Below are 14595 nucleotides of genomic sequence, written 5' to 3' on the forward strand. Positions count from 1 at the left end.
TGAGCAGTTAGCAAAGCCATCCAGTTGGGAGATGAAAAATAATCACCAGAGAGATGTTATATAAAATAGAAAAATATAGTGACAAACACGTGAGGTTGAGGTGTTATACAGGGGACAGATTTTAATCAATCAACTCCCAAATGGAATGCACAGCTAGCAGCACCAGGCAAATGTGATTTAAAAAGAGAATTTCTACAGATTTTTTTTTCTAGGATGGGGAGATAACATCTCTATTGGATTTTATTATTGGATGGCAGATTCCAGTTTGTGTCTACCTCTGGTATGAAGGCTGGCTAGGCAGCTTGTAGGACCTGTTGGGTAATACAGGCCCACGCCCCCAGCACTTTGCATATACTCCTCCCTGACTCCATCTGTAGCGGCTATGTAGATATTACCTGTGGGATCTCTTAAGGGGCCCACACACTAGAAAGAGCTGTGATCTTAAGATTTATCCAAAAATGTTCCTTGATTTCAGTCCTGGACAAAACATTTTGTTCAAAGAGGACATTTTGACAAAGATTCATCTTAAGGTTTCAAAAATATTTGAACCCCTTCGATGGTATGGCCGTAAACTTTCAGGGCTGAGTTGTGCTGCTGTCACGGGCTCCCTCAGAATATTTCATACATGCCATTACAGATGGAGCCGGCCTCTTCATTGCAGGGGCTGGCGATACTTTCGGCAGCCCCCGCCCGCCGTCGGCTCCCACCAGGGGGCGCGCGTGCACGAGATGCTTGCGTGACCCATGGCAACGAAGCTTGCCCCGGGTCCCCGCTGCATCCCCTGCGGCCGGTCCCCCTCACCGCCCGACCCCCCTTTCCCTAACCCTGCCCGTCTCCCTGAAGCGGAGACGGGCAGGAACCCGCAGCACCGGTGTCGAGAGACTGGGACGCCCGTGCATGTGAGACGCACATGCGTCCCAGTTCAGTGTAGCCCCTGTCTGCCGGTGCTCGCAAGAGGGGAGGGTCTGGCGAGCCCCAGCCAAGGATGACAGGGGCTACATCTGTACATGAAGGTGCACACCGTTGTCGCTCCCCCACACACGTCGCTTACCCTGTCGACAGCACAACTGCCCCTGTTACTGCTCCCCCCATGATCGCCTGGGAGCCCGAACACCCAAACACTCAAATACCCAAGCGCCCCAATATCCGTGTTCTCGACAGTAATGACTTAAAAAAAAATTCATCTATGCTTCAGGAGTCACTAACTGGCAGGGGGAAATTTACTAAAAAGGCCAACTACAACTGATCCCATGTATGAACTGATATGACCGGGACGGTGAATACAACAGATTTACTAAGCTGCTGCATTCTCCTGATTCGTATTTTCCAATGCCGAATCCATTCATATTGGGCTGCCATAAATTCGGCAGCCAAATATGAATGGCTTCGGCATTGGAAAATACAAGCAGCTAGCATTGCATGGATCAGTCAGATCCCTGCGATGCTTCTCAGTGTAAAAAAAAAAAAATAGAAAAATAAATACATTTAAAAAACGGCATGCAGTCTGGCAATAACCAGTCCCAGGCTCATTGAGCCAGTCTTGATTGCAGAAATACATGCCCGAAAATGTTAACATAGGCGTCTATGGTGAGAACCACCCATAGACGCCCATGTTAAATTCATAACATGGATGTCTATGGAGCCATGCACAGCCAATCAGCTATCCTTCTCTTTCTACTCTGATTAGAGCCTGTTTGTGTCGTTCTTTGAAGCAAGTAGTACACTCAGTTGTAGGAAATGTTCAGTTTCTTGGTAATTTCCTGCATGGAATAGCCTTTTTTTCGAAGGACAAGAATAGAATGTTGAGTTCCACATGAATGTTGAGTTCCACATGAAAGTTCTCCTTTTCTGGCAATTTTTAGAGTATGATTGAACCTAAAAATGTGATGCTCAAGATACTCAACTAGCTCAAAGGAAGTCCAGTTTTATAACTTCTCTGAAAAGTAAACCCATTTTCAGCTGTGCTAACATAATTGCACAAGGGTTTTCTAATATACAGTTTCTTTCTAATCATCCATTAATCTTCTAACATGATTAGCAAACACATTAGAATACTGGAGTGACGGTTGATGGAAATGGGCCTCTATACATGACCACAAGCCACCTTGTGGCCGCTTCCTGATGATGTCACTCCCCCGGCGGTTGGGCGGATGTCCCATTCTGACCCAGCATGCTGAGTTCCCTGTATGTGTGTATCTATAAAGGTATGTAACTTCTTTGTACTTGTATATCCTGAAGACAAATGTTTATCATTTGAAACATTGATAACATTGATATCCACCACAGTCTCTGTGTGGTTCTTTATTATTTGGAAAAGTCATTGAGTGCCGCACACATGCACACATGCACACACACATGCACACACGCACACACGCACACATTCGGAAATTACAACTAGGATGCTATTGGTTTCTGGAAGCACGTGGTACCGCTGTTTAGCACGTGGCACCTACATTGTTTATATATATATATATATATATATATATATATATATACATATACATATACACACACACATTCGGAAATGACAACTAGGATGCTATTGGTTTCTGGAAGCACGTGGCACCGCTGTTTTGTAGACCCTTCATTCTTCGTTTACATGTACCATGCACAAGACCTTTACAAATTGTGTCATGCCTTCAGCATAAGTTTCTGTTGTGTTCTATTGTTTCTCTGTTTTGCATAATCCACTCCTTCCTGTGGTCAGTACAGAGCTACTGCATGCTAGGTAGTTTGTCCCCCTTAGCTTTCTGTAGCTAGCTAGCTAGCAATGCATTCTGGGACAAAGAGGATCATCAGGGGCCATATTAAGTTTCACATGTATGCAGACAGACACAGCTCACATGGTCCAGCCTGATACAGCATTCGATGGTGAGTTTATCACTCAAAACTGTGTCACCCCTAACTCATTTAGGCAGTTATGTATGTTAGCAATACCAGTTACACTCTAGCATATACCTTTTCCCATAATGTCAGGATGTATGCACAATGTTATGTGTACTGCATGTTTACCTTGCATTTTTCTATGTGCAGATTGTAATTGCATGTTTATGTTTATTTACAGTTTTACCCAATTCATTGTATATGCACCATCTAATCAATCATCGCATATATATACATGATCCCTTTACTGGATAATAAATACCGTTCTTCAGACATCGTATATCAAGATCGATTATTGAAAAGTAAAGGAGGGTTATGCTGTAGGTTTCGAATTTGCCAAGCTGCTTAGTGAGAGACTGAACAGTAAAACATCGATGCTATCAGCATTTGGACACATGCACACTGACTTCATCAGCAAACCATCGATGCCATCGATGCTACCATCGAGTTGGACACATGAACACTGATTTGTCAGCAAAATATCAGGCTGTCTGCAACTTAAAACATACATCCTGAATTTGTCAGCAGCATTGTCTGTCAGCAAGTGGATCACATGTACTGACTTACAGATCTGTTACACTGCCAGCAACAGCTATCTGCATATGACAGCACAAGTTTTCTATACAGTCTACTAACAGTGGCAACTCAGCAATAGGAGTACCGCCATTCGACTACACAGAAGCCTCACACTGTCAGCACAGCTACCTGCACATGGCAATACAGCAGTCCCTGCACAGTCAAACAGCTTAACAGTTCCAAGAACCTGACTTCACAGAGCCCTGCTACACTGTCAGAACAGATACCTGCACACGGCAATACAGCAGTCTCTACGCAGTCAAGCATTTACACCTCATCATTATGTCTCATAAAACAAAATCTTCATGCAAAACAAGGTCCTACATCTCTGGTTCCTCCAAATCAACATCAGTTAGCAATGCAGCCATCCTTGCACGTGCAAAAGCAGAAGCTGCAAAGGTACGGGCCAACTTTGCTGAGCAAGAAATGCAGTTGAAAGTAGAGAAAAAACGCTTAGAAGCAATTAGTGAGAAGCTTGCTGCTGAGAGGGAAGCTGCCGCCGCTATGGCCGAAGCAGAGTTCTTAGAGTCTGCAGAACGCGTCAACATAAGAGAAACCATTAATATACTTGATGCAGAACTTGGATCACAGAATTCAATGCAACGTGCAGCAGAATACGTGCGCCAAGTGTCCGCAAATAGCAGCAACGCTCCACCAGTACAAGATATGCAATCAGATTTCATAAATGAAACAAGCCAAGTACACTATGCAGTGCCACCACAAGTCAGTAGCAGACTGCAAACCTGCAAGCAAGAGGACTCCAATCACAGTGGATCCATGAGAGACAACTCACCCTCACGCCAAGAGCCTGTAGCCGCAAACTACAACCATGGCACTACCTCCTACACACAAAGGTTGGGAAATACAAGCCAGCAGGAACCAGTCATTCCTACCAGGTATGATAACACACCACTTACCCACCATGCTAATGCACCTAGAGCCAATCAAGATACATTAGACTTTGCCAGATTTCTTGCACGCCGTGACCTGGTCACAAAAGGACTCTCAAAGTTCAATGATCACCCTGAGAGTTTCAGAGCATGGCGATCCTCTTTCCAAAACGCAATCAAAGATTTAGGCCTTTCATATAGTGAAGAGATAGACCTCTTAATTAAATGGCTTGGGAATGAATCAGTTGAACATGCTAGAAGGATAAGAGTGATTAATATTAACCATCCTGAGTATGGCCTTAAAATGATCTGGGACAGACTTAATGAGTGCTATGGTTCACCAGAGGTAATAGAAAACGCACTATTCAAAAGGATTGATGATTTTCCTAGGCTACCTAACAGAGGCTATCAGAGACTTAGAGAGTTAAGCGACTTACTAATGGAGCTCCAAGTAGCCAAATGTGAGGGAGACTTGCCAGGACTTGCCTTCCTAGACACCGCCAGAGGCATTAACCCTATAGTGCAAAAACTACCTTATAATCTACAGGAACAATGGATTACCCACGGTTCAAAGTTCAAACAGCGTAACAAGGTACCATTTCCACCATTCTCTGTTTTTGTGGACTTTGTAAGTCAGCAAGCCAAGACCAGGAATGACCCTAGTTTTGCCTTTACCCTAACAGGCACTACCCCTGCGCTACCTAACCCTCGCAAAACTGCAGTCACAGTTCACAAGACTAACGTTCATAACTCAGATTCTTCCCACAGGTTTATCAGCTCTGCTCACCAAGAGACCAGGGAGAAAGATCCCGCCAAGCAGTGCCCTCTGCATCACAAACCACACCCTCTCCTGAAATGCAGAGCCTTCAGAGAAAAGTCCCTGGAGAACCGTAAGGCCTTCTTAAGAGAAAATGGTATCTGCTACAAATGCTGCTCTTCTTCATCTCACCTCGCCAAAGATTGCAAGGTTAGTCCTAACTGCACAGAATGTCACAGCACAAGTCACAACACAGCTTTACACCCTGGGCCTCCCCCATGGGCTTTACAAAACAGCCACAGTGACACAGAGCATGGCGGGGAGCACAATGCGGAGCAAAAAGACACTAACGCAGCAACACCAGAGATGACTGCGCAATGTACCGAAGTCTGCAAAGATGCCATTAGCAACAGATCTTGCTCCAAAATCTGTTTAGTCAGAGTCTACCCCAAAGGCCAACCAGATAAAGCTGTCAAACTTTATGCAATCCTAGATGACCAAAGTAATGGTTCTCTAGCCAGATCAAACTTCTTTGAGACATTTAACATCAGAGGCCCCAGCACCCCTTACTCCTTAAAAACCTGTGCAGGGAGTTTTGAGGCAGCAGGAAGGAAAGCCACTGGCTATATAGTGGAATCCATAGATGGTAAGACACGTCTTCCCTTACCACCAATTACCGAGTGCGATGATATCCCAGAGAAAAGGTCTGAAATTCCTACACCAGATGCAGCCTTTCATCATTCGCATTTAAAACGTATAGCACATCTGATACCAGAACTGGACTCACAAGCCCAGGTATCTCTACTCATCGGGAGAGATCTCCTACGAGTCCACAAAGTCAGAAGTCAGATTAATGGTCCACACAATGCACCTTATGCTCAACGTTTAGACCTAGGATGGGTCATAATAGGAGAGGTATGCCTTGGGAGTGTGCACAAACCGGCTTCTATCAATACCATGCTTACTTGCACTTTAGAAAATGGACGCCCTTCTCTGTTTCAACCATGTCACAACCACTTCCTCATTAAGGAACTACCACACTGTACTCCCATATATTCTCTTAGTGACGACCAGATCTGTGACAACTACCAAGATCATCTGGGATTCACAGTCTTCCAAAGAACAAAAAGGGATGACCAAGTAGCAATGTCCATAGAAGACAAACTATTCTTGGAAATAATGGAGGAAGGACTAGTTAAAGACAATACCAACAGCTGGGTTGCCCCTCTACCGTTTAGAACACCCAGACAACGTCTACCTAACAACAGAGAACAAGCTCTCAAACGTTTCTCCTCACTTAAACGCAATCTTCACAGAAAACCAGAGATGAAAGATCACTTCTTTTCTTTCATGAGCAAAATATTTGAAAACTGTCACGCTGAGATAGCTCCCATTCTTAAAGAGAAAGATGAATGCTGGTACCTGCCAATGTTTGGAGTATACCATCCAAAGAAACCAGGTCAGATCAGAGTTGTATTTGATTCCAGTGCTAAATTTGAAAGTATCTCCTTAAATGATGTGCTCCTGACAGGACCAGACCTTAACAACAAACTCCTTGCAGTACTCATACGATTCCGAAAAGACTCTATTGCCTTCACAGCTGACATTCAGCAAATGTTTCATTGTTTCCTTGTGAGAGAACAGGATAGGAATTTCCTAAGATTCCTTTGGTTCAGGGACAACGACCCCTCTAAGGACATTGTAGAGTACCGCATGAGGGTACACATCTTTGGTAACAGCCCTTCACCTGCAGTTGCCATCTACGGACTCAGACGTTCAGCTCAAGAGGGTGAACTAGAGTATGGTTCTGATGTTAGACAGCTCGTAGAAAAAGATTTCTATGTGGATGACTGTTTGAAATCTATGCCAACAGAAGAGACCGCAATCAGCATTCTCAAGAGAGCTCAGGAAATGCTTGCTTGTTCCAATCTCAGGCTTCACAAAATAGCCTCCAACAGCAAAAAAGTAATGGAAGCCTTTCCTACACAAGATCATACCACTGACTTAAGGGATTTGGATCTAGGAACTGATTCGCCACCAGCCCAACGTAGCCTTGGACTCTTATGGGACTTGAAATCTGACTCCTTTACCTTCCAAGTAAGTAGTGAAGAAAGGCCCTTCACTCGCAGAGGTGTCTTATCTACTGTCAATAGCTTGTACGACCCCTTAGGATTTGCAGCTCCTGTCACCATTCAAGGTAAAGCCTTGCTCAGAGACCTAACCTGTGAATCATCCGACTGGGATGCCCCTCTGCCTCTAGGAAAAAGGGAATTGTGGGAAGAGTGGAAAAGTTCTCTGTCCGCCTTAACCAACTTTTACATTAGACGCCCATATGCACCTGTACCTTCCACAGAAGTGCAAAAGCAGAGACTGTGTGTATTCTCAGATGCTTCAGTTCAAGCAATTGCTGCTGTTGCATATCTCAAAACCATGGACAATAAAAGTCAATGTAACATTGGATTCGTCATGGGCAAAGCAAAGCTAGCACCTCTTCCAGAACACACAGTGCCCAGGCTAGAACTTTGTGCTGCAGTACTAGCCGTAGAAGTAGCTGAATTAATCTCATCAGAGTTGCCTATCGAACTCTCAGAAACAGAATTCTACACTGACAGCAAAGTAGTATTAGGGTACATTTACAACGAGACCAGACGTTTCCATATTTATGTCAGCAACCGTGTGCTAAGGATCAGGAGATCTACCAATCCAAAACAGTGGAACTATGTATCTACTGCTCATAACCCCGCAGATCACGCCACAAGAGCCGTTCCAGCCAGTCTCCTCAAAGACACCACATGGCTCACGGGACCTGAATTCTTGTACCAGACAGATTTGATCAATCCTCAAAGAGACCCATTCGAACTAGTAGACGCAGACTCAGATGTTGAAATACGTCCACAAGTAACTACAATCCATACCATGGTTTCAGATCGTCAACTTGGATCCCAAAGATTCCAAAGATTCTCAACGTGGAAATCACTTGTTAGGGCTATCACCTGCCTAACCCACATAGCCCGTTCATTTAAACACAGTACAGCTACAAATGTGATTAAGTGTAAAGGTTGGCATCACTGTCAAAGTACTTACACACCAGAAGAAATACAACAATCTCAGAACCTGATTATCCGTATTGTTCAGCATCAAACCTATGCCACAGAAATTCACAACCTTACCAATGGAAATCCTATTCCAAGAGACAGCACCTTGAAGAAACTAGACCCGTTTCTCGACGAGAGTGATTTATTGAGAGTAGGAGGTCGCCTTCAAGAAGCGAACTTAGGATCAAATGAGAAAAACCCTTTAATCATTCCTGGAAGTCATCACATTACTTCTTTAATTGTGCAACACTATCACAATGAAGTCAAACACCAGGGACGACTGTTTACAGAAGGAGCTCTACGGTCAGCAGGGTTCTGGATTATTGGGGCAAAAAGGTGTGTAAGCAACATAATCTTTAAATGTATTACTTGTCGCAAACTTCGCGGTACTTCTCAAACTCAGAAGATGGCTAATCTTCCAGCAGACAGGCTTAGTACAGATCCTCCTTTTTCAAATGTTGGTCTTGATGTATTTGGGCCTTGGACCATCATTACCCGACACACTCGAGGAGCCAATGCAAACAGCAAGCGTTGGGCAGTTGTATTCACCTGTATGAGCATCAGAGCTGTTCACATTGAAGTTATAGAATCAATGGACACTTCAAGCTTCATTAATGCACTAAGACGCTTCATGGCCATCCGTGGTCCTGTAAAACACATCCGTTCGGACAGAGGCACCAACTTTGTTGGAGCAGCCAAGGAATTACAAATTCCTTCAAACATCGACAGAAAGGGAGTGGAGAAATACCTTAGTGAGAAAGGTTGTATGTGGACTTTCAACCCTCCTCATTCTTCTCATATGGGAGGTGCATGGGAAAGGATGATAGGAATAATACGCAGAATCCTTGATTCCATCTTTCTGCAAGAAGGAACTGCAAGACTCACCCACGAGAGTTTAACTACCTTCATGGCTGAAGTCTCAGCTATCATCAATGCCAGACCCTTGACTTCAGTTTCTAATGATCCAGAGGACCCATTTCTACTTACCCCTGCCACTCTTCTTACTCAGAAGACTGGGACTGCTTATGCTCCTTCAGGAGATTTCAACACCAAAGACTTATTTAAACGTCAATGGAGACAAGTTCAAAGCCTTGCAAACACCTTTTGGGACAGGTGGAAAAGTCAGTACTTATCTACCTTACAACCAAGAAGCAAATGGCAAGTTGCCAAACCCAACTTAAAACCAGGTGACATTGTGCTCATCAGAGACTGTCAGGCACAACGTAACGAGTGGCCTTTAAGTCTCGTCACCAAAACATTCCCAAGTAAGGATGGGAAAGTCCGTAAGGTGGAGGTCAAGCTCTGTAAACAAGGAGAGACTAAGTTCTATCTCAGACCAGTATCCGAACTGTTCTTACTGTTATCATCTTAGAGTTTAATATATGGTATCAGTGATACCAGACGGGGAGTGTCATGCCTTCAGCATAAGTTTCTGTTGTGTTCTATTGTTTCTCTGTTTTGCATAATCCACTCCTTCCTGTGGTCAGTACAGAGCTACTGCATGCTAGGTAGTTTGTCCCCCTTAGCTTTCTGTAGCTAGCTAGCTAGCAATGCATTCTGGGACAAAGAGGATCATCAGGGGCCATATTAAGTTTCACATGTATGCAGACAGACACAGCTCACATGGTCCAGCCTGATACAGCATTCGATGGTGAGTTTATCACTCAAAACTGTGTCACCCCTAACTCATTTAGGCAGTTATGTATGTTAGCAATACCAGTTACACTCTAGCATATACCTTTTCCCATAATGTCAGGATGTATGCACAATGTTATGTGTACTGCATGTTTACCTTGCATTTTTCTATGTGCAGATTGTAATTGCATGTTTATGTTTATTTACAGTTTTACCCAATTCATTGTATATGCACCATCTAATCAATCATCGCATATATATACATGATCCCTTTACTGGATAATAAATACCGTTCTTCAGACATCGTATATCAAGATCGATTATTGAAAAGTAAAGGAGGGTTATGCTGTAGGTTTCGAATTTGCCAAGCTGCTTAGTGAGAGACTGAACAAATTGGAATGCACATCTTTAGGAATCTGGATGAAAGGAAAACATCAGACACTACATACCAATGTTGTTTCCCCTAATTAGTTGTGATAACGATCTAAGAACATATTAAACTAGTCTAGCATGGAACATCTGTGCAGGTAAAGCAGGACAAGAACTTGTATAACTAAAGTGTCATCTATTCTGCAAGATAATTATTACATCACTTCCAATAATACTCTGTACCTTGTGCTCACCCTCCAGGGACACTTTTACGCCTGATTCTTTTTCTGAATTCCTTGATCCCTTTTACACATGCAAAAACCCATTTAGACTCTTCTAAATCATATCTTTAATTCTTCCCCTCCCAATTTTATTGATTATTTAATGCAGAGTTCATAGGCTATGACAAGACTCAATTAGATTTCCTTGAGTTTCTAGTCCTTGCCGATTAATACACCTTCTAAATCTTCCTAAAAAAATTTTTTTTGTCAATACTAACCTTTTTTTTTTGCCTCCAAAACTATCAACTCTTGTAAATTTGGAGATGTGGTGTCTGTGAGAGGGGGCATGGATTAGCATATCAATGGCCTCGCTAGTCATGTATAGCAGATTGTTTTCTGAAATGAATAAGGGCTTGAATCACTCAATCTAACATCTCTGCATTATTGAAAAAACACACTTTGGGATAATGCAATGAGCTGCAAACTCAATTGAAACAGTTACAAGAAAAGAAGACACCCGTGCTATGTCTAAACACACACAACAGTTGTAACAAGAGGAAAGCTGGTCCGGTCACAGCAGTGGGTACAGATTTGTAATCCAAATGGGAGTTGACCGTCGCGTTTCGCTCTACAGCTTTTTCAAGGTGATGCTTTCCTTATTCCCTTCAGCCATACTGACACCAGGATATAAACAAGACAGCTTTTCAACAACAGGACTTCCTAATTCAGGCATCCCTGTGGCTGGAGAGCGCAGTCTCTCCCCAAAATATCCTTCAATTGGCTTCTAACTATTGGGAATCAAAAAGGGAAACCAACCTAGGAACGGACACTGGGCACCAATTCCATCTGGGTCCTTGGGTGACTATATTCGTGTACTTATTTATGGTACCAAAATACCTTACGACCCTATACATATATAATTTTTAAATATTTTTTAAATATAAATCTAAATATAAATATATGTCTTAATAAATGTTCCTAATTTTATTGTTACACACCTGTTGCATGTGTTTAGACATAGCGCGGTTATCTTCTTTTCTTGTATTTAACCTCAGCTAAGCACTCCAGTTCCCCCCTTGGCGCCTTCTTAGGACACTTAGTGCCCTATTTCTCTCAATTGAAACAGTGCGGCATCTTTAAGAACACCCGGGTAATGCAGTATTTTTCACCCTGGCAACTGACTAGGTTGTCTGTAGGTCACCATTGCGCATCATTGCTCCCCAAATCTGTCGACCATTCTGCAGTTACTTCACCCCTGTAACACTCTCTATAGTATAGGTGGTTTGTTTTGGCCTATTTTGGGGGTGTTCCACACCTTAAACTTAAACCCCTAGAATGTTAGGGAGTTGGGGACTTACCCCATACAAGTCGGGTCTCCCTTATCCATGTATTCCAAAAACCGAAATATTCCACAAACCGTGGTTTTTCAGAATATTCCGTGTTTTGCTTTTCCGCTGCCCCTTTTTTCATACTTACCTCATCCCCTGATCTCAACATCAGCCTCCGGGATTCTCTTCAGCGGCATCTCTGGTCCCAGGGGTGCATTGCGTGATGTCACCAGCGCACCCATGCACTCCTGAAGGCTGCCGTGGATGCTGGGGGACACCATAGACGTCAGGGGATTAGCCACGGGGCGACATGGGCGTTGCACACCCGCCACCCCACTGCTGCGGTGGTGGGTGGGCGGCAGGCAGCGGGGTCAGGTAGCGCTGGCGGGCAGGGGGTCCCTGTGGCCAATGTGAAGTCAGCGGTGGGGTCCCTGCGGCAAATGGTAACTAGTAACGCTACTAGTTCCCATCCGCCGAGGGGACCCCTCCGCTGACTGTCCATCTGCCGTAGGGACCTCTGCCCACCAGCGCCACACGGACCCTTTTTTGACCTGCAAGATGTATTTGTCCAATCTGACTGGTGTGAGCAAAAAAACTAATAATGTAATCAGATTGACAATCAGCTTTAGATCTGACCATGCCAAATACCTGGCCTGGATTCTATTCAACCACTCCCTACTGATCTGTATCCATGTCAGCAATGTTCATTCTGACAACGGGTACCCCTCTGTTTGCCTCTGGAAGACATATCCACACCGGATTAAGGTTAGGCAGTGATTCAGACTCGTAATCGATCATCAAATAATTTCTCAGCCCTACGGCCACATCCGACCAGATGTGTACGCGAACGCATCCGCTCGTATGGATATACGCAGTCTAGCGAACCGGCCTGAATCGGCTCATTAGTGTACAGAGAACTTTTGTCTGCCCGTCCCAATTACCAGGCCTTGGCATACGGATTTCCTCTCTTATATACAGTAGCTACTGGTACAGTATGTGCATAACATTTATCCAAACAAAAAAAAACAGATCCCGTCACGGTGGCAGCGAAGGAGTTTGAAGTAAGAAGCAATTTTTGTGACTGAAGTTCTATTTGTTTGTGAAAATCAATATGTACTATGGCAGGGCACATTCACAGACGCATCCCTCGGCTGCTATAACAGGCAGACATCTCCTTTATTTGGAACTCAGTTGGGGCCTTGTTATTTTTACGGGTGCAGTGAGGCCACTCTGCAGGAGGAATGGATTTGTTGGAATAAAATGGCTAAGTTTGTGATAAACACACCCTGCAGTGGAGCCAGAGGATTCATATTCCCACAATTCCGCGGTCATCTATTGTCAGACACGCTGAGCTTGATTTGAATTGATGATTTTATTCAGAAAGACAGCGAGAGCGGTGTCATTTTATTTAGTAAGAGCACATGAAAAATAGTAAAAACCCCACAGGCATTAGGTTTAATGTTTAGGCCTGGATAGCGTCAGCAGCCTGGTCGTAATGCTAGTCCTCGCAGGTCAACAAAGAGGGGGCGGGGCTAACATGACACAATATGCCTCAATCCCGGGCAGCTCATTTTGCCCCCCCCCCCCCGACTTCCTCCACTGTGCTGCCTGCGCTGTGTTTGGTGTACTGAATGTAGCACAGGCTTCTTCAATGCAGGTGAAGATGTTGGCGGCCACTTAAAATGCTGTATCAGCTTTTGAGCCAATCAGAGCTCGTGTACCGTTAGGTAATCAGAGCGGCTGCCGGTACACAAACTCTGCTTGGCTCACCAGCCGGTGCTGCATTTTAATTGGCCGCCGGCATCCTGCATTGAAGAAGCCTGTGCTTTGGGACCTACTGTACATCATTTAGCAGGAGTCGGGCAGTAAGTGAAGGGGGGGGGGATGAAGGATGGAGATGGTGGTGGGGGGAGATGGGGCCAGGACTAGAAATCCCAAAATTCTTAGTGGCAGCACTGTTTAGACCCGTAGCCATCCTTAAGCGCCATGTTTGTTGATATTTGTCTCAGCGATTGAGGGGGGTCCAGGGAGGATGATGGAGGCGTGCTTACCTTCTGCTGGGCAGGAGGGGCACCAAATCTTCTAGACGTTCTGGGAGGGTAGACAAGTGTGCATCAATCTGAAGGATGATCAGGCCTGTTTCTCCTGACTTACAGGAAGTTCAGAGATATGGGGAGTGGATTACACTGGGGCACATAGCACTTCAAGGGGGCTTTTAAGGGTAGAATATTTAGGGGTGGCATTTCAGTGGGCATGCCCCCAAGGGAATGTGGTAATACCGCTTTTGATGTGGTTCCAATCAGCCACCTCCTCATTTTATATAAGGGAAGACTGTGTCTTGATTTATAAACCTTAAGGGCCGGGTACCCATGCACACCCATGTGGCGGTATTCAATTGTTTCTGCTGATGAGTACGCAAACAGCATTTCAGCTCGCTACCCCCGAGATCTCCCATCACTTTAGACAGGAGATCGGGTGAGATAAGACAATTGAATCCGGCCGGAAACGTTGGGAGTTATGGTATGTGTGTTACCACATTCCCAGGTGACGTGTCTAGTGTCTGATCCCCAGCTCCCATGGTTATTTTCACAGTTTCTGAAGAATAGATTACCTAACCTTATGAAATGATCTACACATTGATTACTGTAATGGACCTTATTTGAATTTAGACAAAAATCCATTACAGTCACTAAAATAGGTATTTCCCCAATGTACTGTATTTAGAGTTTGCCCCTATTTGTTTGTAGACGCATCATACTGATATACCTCTTTCTTTCATATCACAAATGCCGGGTTACTGGACCTGGGTTTTTCCTTTTATTTTCTTCACACCAAACAACC

At 44.3% G+C, this 14595-nt stretch overlaps 1 protein-coding gene across 2 annotated transcripts; it reads left to right on the top strand.

Annotated features, from left to right (window-relative positions):
• Positions 1-2637: 2637 nt before the first annotated feature.
• LOC146037088 (uncharacterized) lies at positions 2638-10577 on the top strand. 2 transcript variants are annotated; one of them, XR_014460985.1, is made up of 3 exons: positions 2638-2871; positions 3065-9852; positions 10046-10577. XR_014460985.1 is itself a non-coding variant. In XM_083161003.1 (2 exons), exon 2 carries the CDS (start codon positions 3742-3744, stop codon positions 9571-9573), a length of 5832 nt encoding a protein of 1943 aa, XP_083017129.1. In that variant the 5' UTR covers positions 2638-2871; positions 3065-3741; the 3' UTR covers positions 9574-10030. The 2 variants fall into 2 exon arrangements, 1 of the variants encoding a protein (XP_083017129.1); XM_083161003.1 differs by lacking the exon at positions 10046-10577 and having other exon boundaries at positions 3065-10030.
• The last annotated feature ends 4018 nt before the right edge of the window (positions 10578-14595 follow it).

This window comes from Crinia signifera, chromosome 9 (assembly GCF_055691185.1).
Source record: "Crinia signifera chromosome 9, ASM5569118v1, whole genome shotgun sequence".
Classification (NCBI taxonomy): Eukaryota; Metazoa; Chordata; class Amphibia; order Anura; family Myobatrachidae; genus Crinia; species Crinia signifera.